Source organism: Cnephaeus nilssonii (assembly GCF_951640355.1).
Source record: "Cnephaeus nilssonii genome assembly, chromosome: 10".
NCBI lineage: Eukaryota > Metazoa > Chordata > Mammalia > Chiroptera > Vespertilionidae > Cnephaeus > Cnephaeus nilssonii.
Window position 1 is genome coordinate 89,278,456 of NC_137081.1, and position 6,000 is coordinate 89,284,455.

The window sequence follows — 6,000 nt, forward strand, 5'->3', positions numbered from 1 at the left end:
CTTTAGAAAGGTCTTTAGAAAGTATGGGGTGTGGAGTGTGTGTGCGCACGGGTGTGTGTTGACATGTAGATATGTATGGTTTACATTATAGCAGTATACAGCAGCCTGAGCTAAATGAGACCACAGGTCTGCCAGACGACGCGTTCTCCCTCTGGGTCAATCCTCCTTCATGGAAGGATCTGGAAATGAGGGTACCACCAAGTAACAGAGCTGTTTGGGGAAAATCCAACGTTTGATCCTAAATAGCCTATTCTCCTAAAGAGCCTATTGTACATTTGTCTGTAAGTCTTTCCTCTAAAGCAGAATGTTTGTACATTTGAATTATTTAAGCAACTGACAATATAAAAACATGAAGATGGATGGCCGCAAGATGTAGGGTAAAGTCCATGGACCTGGGAATCCAGAGGGAAGGCCTGGGGGGCGGGGAACCCCTCTTGGCCACTGTAAGTTAATTCTGATTCTCAGTTTGCTCCTGTGCTTGTTGGCGAACTGAAACCTGCTTCCTAGTGTTAGGAGAGGGTTTTGTCATTAGCTGGCAGGTGCTAGCTCAAGGTCTGGCCTCGGGAGACCCGTGGCATTGTCGATTATACTCCCACGTCACCTCTGGTGACATGGTGTCCTTGGAGTCTTTCTCCTCCTGGGCACATGTGTAAGGCTCTCAAGAAAGAAGATCACAAAAATAGAAAACAAAGGAAAATACAAGGGAGACATTGCACTGTCGTCCTTCACTGTTTGGAACATCGTCCCCCAGAGCAACGACGCTCAGTTCCCTTCTATTTCGAGGATGCGTTCAGCTCGCACTCCTCTCCCTGGACGCCATGCAGAAAGCCTCAAATAACCCTGAGCCCACGCCCGTGGCACTGAGCTCTGGAGCAGGCGTGGCTGGGCCAGGTGCCGGGTCCTGCCTGTCCCCCGGGCACCTGCTCATTGTGACCGAGGCACTGGGGCACCGGGACCCTCCTGACACAAACCTGGAGAAGCTGGTCCCTGTCCAATTGATAGAGTGTGGTGCGATTTTCCATTTCCTTTGATGTACCATGTGTCAAGGGTAGCCCATGGTCCCCCAAAATCTACTAGGGCAATGGTCATTACTTTTCAGTTTCTTATAAAGGCAATATTATCTTATAAAGGCAATATTATCTCAATTGCCTGGGAAATAAGTCTCCTCAAACATGTAAGGGAGAAGAAAGCTATTTTCCTTTGTTTGTATTTTTGTTTTTTATCCCCTATGTAGAAAAATGCCAGCAGACACGAAACCTCAATCCATTTCGAAGATAAATTAAAGAAGCTCAATTTTTCCAACATGGAGAGAAGAATCAAGCTTCTGAGACACACCTGAGGAACTAGCACATTTAAAACCCCCTTGTACTCGTTTCTTAAGAGAGCTCCGAAATAACTGATTATTTCCCCTTCTGTGCCAGGCGCCTGGCAGCGGGGACCAGCCACTCTCTCACTCAGCAACACGCTTTCCTGGGCTGACGTGTGCTTAATAACACCGGCCGCGCCTGGGTGCTTCGGCGCGAGGGGCCGCCAGGGCTTGCGCTATATTAAAACTGCATTTTTGACCTGAGGCTGACAAGTCTCTGCACTCAGACATCGCGCTGATTGGACAGAAATTGCCCAGTGCCAGTTTATGTTTTTCTACTTCAAATAAGGATAATTGAGGTTTAACTTTTATAACTGTGCACATAAAAAATATTATGTTTCTAAGTTATTAATTCATCACCATTACAGGGAATCTTATAAATTTCATAAAAGTCCCATGACTGCACACATCCACGTAGCTTTTATGACTCTACGGAGTGAGGCCTTTTCTAGCTATAGGTCTTGAGTCCGTGTGGGAAGGAAAAACATGGCTCAATAGCTTCCTGGCACTGTGCTCAGGATTCTAGACATCACAGGCTTGTGATGTAGGGATTTGGTTTATCTTCTATTCCAGGTAGACTCTCAGAGGGTCCCCACTGGCCCTGGCTTCTACCCACCCCTGCGTATTCTCGTGGCTTAGGCAAGGACGCAGATTACAACTTGGTTCTAATGAACAGAACCCGGCAGTGGTGGGAGGCCACGTCCAGGACTGGGTTCCACGGAGACCGGGCTCTGTCCCGGGTGCCCCCTCCCTCTGCCCGCGGCTCCCTCCCTCTGGGTAAGAGTGCTGTCAGCATGAGGCAGCCTCCCCAGAGGCCAAGCGGATGGATGAGTGTGCACAGGACCTTCTGAGCCTGCCCACAGCGCAGGAGTGAGCATGGAAGCCGACCCACCCCCAGCTGAACCTCGAGATGACTGTGCCCTTCAGCCAGGCTCCCCCAGCCCAGGAGCCCGGGAGGCCTGACTCTTAGATGCTGAGGCGCGATGCTTACAGCCACTGAACCTTGCTGTGAGTTGTCATGCAGCTATAGGTAACCAGCAACTGTCACTCATGTGTAAGACGCTAAGAAGTTTACCGAGGGCTGAAGAATAAGTAAGGAGAAGAGGTGCCTTTTTTTTTAAATCCTCACCTGAGGATATTTTTCCCATTAATTTTCAGAGAGTGGAAGGCAGGGAGGGAGAGAGAGAGAAACATCGACATGACAGATACACATCCATTGGTTGTCTCCCTATCAAACCTGCAACCAAGGTTTGTGCCCTTAACAGGGATCGAACCTGCGATGCTCTGATCACCGAGCCAAACCGGCCAGGGCGAGAGATGCCTTTTGAACCTGTCTGACCCCCAGACTCGGGCAGCGCTGCGATCCCAGGGGTTGGAGGGGACTTTTTGTTCTTATTGGCGTCTGAGGATCTCCCATATTCTGGCCTAATCTTGATTATTAAGTAACATCCTTTACAATTCAACTTGAATTTCTCTAATTTATTTGGATAACAAAACTCACAGTCTGGTGTGGAAAGGGAGTCATTTAAATTAAATAAAAATGCAATGTCGTGTAATATCCTGGATGAACGTTGGCCCAGGGTACGTGGGGGAGGGGATCTGAACCACACTGTGTATGTAGGGGGGCTGATAAAGGGATGCTGACCGGGCAGCATGCCCCAGCCCTACCCGAGGCCGGGCAAGTGGTCTGACCTCCGTACGTACCGGCCAGCTAAGTCGGCAACTCTTGTGGCAAGTCAGAGGTGCCAGTGAGGCAACGGATGGAGAAGGCGTTTAGCTGAAGAAATGAATGGCATGTTCTCAGATGGGCTCCATATTGCTGTCCTTAGGATCGGAACCATGTCGCTGCAGACAGTGAGCGCTCTCAGATGCCAACTATTTGCGGACAATTTTAAGTCTTGTCATAGCCAGATGCCATCTGTAGCAGCACTTCCTTAATAACTTAAAAATGTATATTTAGAAATATTTTTTAAAACTCACTAACTTTTACTTGAAATAGAATTAGGTGGCTGAAAACGTCGGCGGTGGTGGGCATACAGGGAAGCTACAGAATGAGGTCACAGATTCAGGATGAAACTGGTGCCTCGCTGGTGGCCATGTGAGCTGGGACGTTGCTTAGCCTGCAGCCTCCGGGACCCTTCATTTCGTTGTCTATAAAGTGAAAGCAAGGGCTTTCCTGAGCGAGCACGGTGACCATTCCATGGCATAGACCCTCCACCCTGTCTGTGGAGACCAGGAAGTGCTGTGTGAACGGTCTCCATCTGCTCAGTGGTGCCAGAGGGAACTCTCATTCCTGCTTCCCAGGTGGAAGCGCTGAGGGACCGGGAGGCGCAGGGGCGTGCCCAGCTCCAGCTGCTGCCCTTCGGCGGACTGAGAGCCACTGTGAGCACCGCTCAGCCCCCGCCCTGGAGCTGGAGTCTGACGCTTTGGTCAGAACCTCAACACATGTGTTGATTTGGCTGAATCAGAAACCGACCGAGAGGTAGTGGGCAGATGGTACCTGTGAGGATTTCCGCGGCCCGTCCTGTTGTTTTCTGAATCAGGAGCCTCAGGGTCCCGGCCTCCAGGCTCAGCAGCAGGGCCCCCGAGCCCTCCGACAGCTCTGTGGACAGAAGCAGCCCATCCTCGTTCCACGTTCGAAACTGGAAACCCACTGAGAGCCCATCGATGTTGGGGGTGCCAGGCAGCAGCAGGTAGCTGCTGCTGGAGCTGACAAATGTGATGGGCACAATTTGCGGTTCGGAGCAGGAAAAAGTGACATTGCCCTGGAAAACAATAAAAATCAAACATATAAAAGCCATTTTTTTTTTCTCATTCTGCAACCTGACAGCTGATATACACCACCACCTGGAGCTGACCTTCATTCCAGGATCAGTCCACAGTCAGCCACAAGATTTTAAAGGGAGAATGTGCCAGCTTTGTTCATATACACCCGCAAGATTGTTGCCATTCCTGTGGCAAGGTTCATGGTGCTGCCTGCAAAGGGGGCCATCCTGGACCTGGGAGGGCTGGGGGATGGCAAGCATCACTGTTTTTTAGAGAACCAGATATAAAAGTAATTACATCCATTCACTGAACACATGTACATTGTAAGTCAACTATGTGCCAAGCACAAGGATCACTTTTAAAGAGATACACCTGAAAGACTGATACAATGTGGAATGCGCTACAGGAGAGACAGACACTAGCTCCTGAGGGTTGTTAGAAGAAATCAGGGCACAAGCGAAGTTTTCACCAGAGAAGTGGTGCTTCCTGGAGGAAGCGGGCAGGAGAGCGGGGGTGTGCCCTCCAGCCTTTTCAGCAAAATGCACATGGGTGTGCAAAGCTTTAGAGAAATTGCAAAATGGCATTCCGGGGAACTACAGGGAACTTGACATTTCTAAACATTACGTGGGGCAGAGAGGGTCAGGGACATGAGGCAGTGTTTAAAAGCCCTTTTGTGCTTGCTAATGTTATCATTCAAACTTAGAAGCAGCTGAGTGCCTTTGGCCAGATTTTTAATTCATTAGGAATGTTTGCGGAGACACGGGCAGCGGAGGGTGGAATGTTAAGAGTGCATCCACTGGAACCAGAGAGAAGAGGAAGACGATTGTCTTCTGCACAGGTGAGGAGAACTGGTCCACGGCTGTCTGCTATGACTAGAGTAACCTTCTGAGCAGGAAGTTACAGGGAAAAGGGACGCGCCCACCTGAGCCACGTGCAGGACTCACTTCTACTAGACGAATGAGCGGGGAGCAGGGTGCCTTATAAATTGTGAAGAGGTGTTACATTATGAAAACCGTTTGGAATTTTTATCTTAAACTCCATAGCCAATCATATGCTGTTTTCCATCCCTATCATTCATCATTTTTAGACACAAACTAATACCTACGTCAATGCAGCAAACTTATTCAGGTACGTGTAATGCAAGCATGTCAAACTCACAGCCCACGGGCCACGTGCCTTGTTTTTATGTGGCCCGTGTTAGCCTTTGAGTTTGACATGCCTGGTGTAACGCAATATTTTCACCTAAATAGTCGTAGACGCATCAAGTTCCAGGTAAATCCTTCCTGCCAAGGCCTGATGGTCAGTGCCACTTATGCAAGAGGCAGGTGTTTCCGCGAGGAGAGCACCTGGCGTGGCCAGCTTCTGAGTTCAGTTCCCACGCAGGTGTCAGGTAGCGGGCTTGGATACTAGTGCACTTCTGAGTTCCAGAGCAGCTGAACGGTTCAGCGCCAAACACCTCAGAATCGGGAAAAGCCTCCCCCGTCCCAAGCACGCTCCTGATTGTCTTGTATTTCTGAAACCACGCAGCAGTCTCCACACAACCTTCTACCAAGTCTGTTTCCAGGGGTTCACTCCGCAAGCAGGCTGCCATGAGCACGTCCTTGCATTAATCATTGGCTCTCGTGGCTTGGATGTTTTCTTCTCGGGAGGTTAGGTCCCCAGAAGGTAATTAATGAGTCAAAGGGCAAAGCTCCTGCTGTCTATCATACACGCCCGCTGTGCCGGCAGGAGGCTGAGCACTTCCACACAGACCCCTCGCTTCTGCACCATCACCTCGCGTGGGTTTAAAGAATGCACAAACCGGCTTCCAAAAGGGAAGCAATTGCACAAAAGCACCCTCAGCAGACGTGACCTGAGGTGGTGGCTTT

General features: G+C 49.9%; 1 protein-coding gene across 2 annotated transcripts in view; it reads right to left on the reverse strand.

The window, feature by feature from the left end:
- CNTNAP5 (contactin associated protein family member 5) overlaps positions 1–6,000 on the reverse strand; it is a gene marked incomplete at both ends in the record, with an annotated part of 850,484 nt that overhangs the window by 407,695 nt on the left and 436,789 nt on the right. For both annotated transcript variants that reach the window (XM_079783016.1, XM_079783015.1), the window contains one exon: positions 3,867–4,131. In XM_079783016.1, the coding sequence (XP_079639142.1) occupies positions 3,867–4,131 (265 nt within the window). The remainder of the gene's footprint in view (positions 1–3,866; positions 4,132–6,000) is intronic.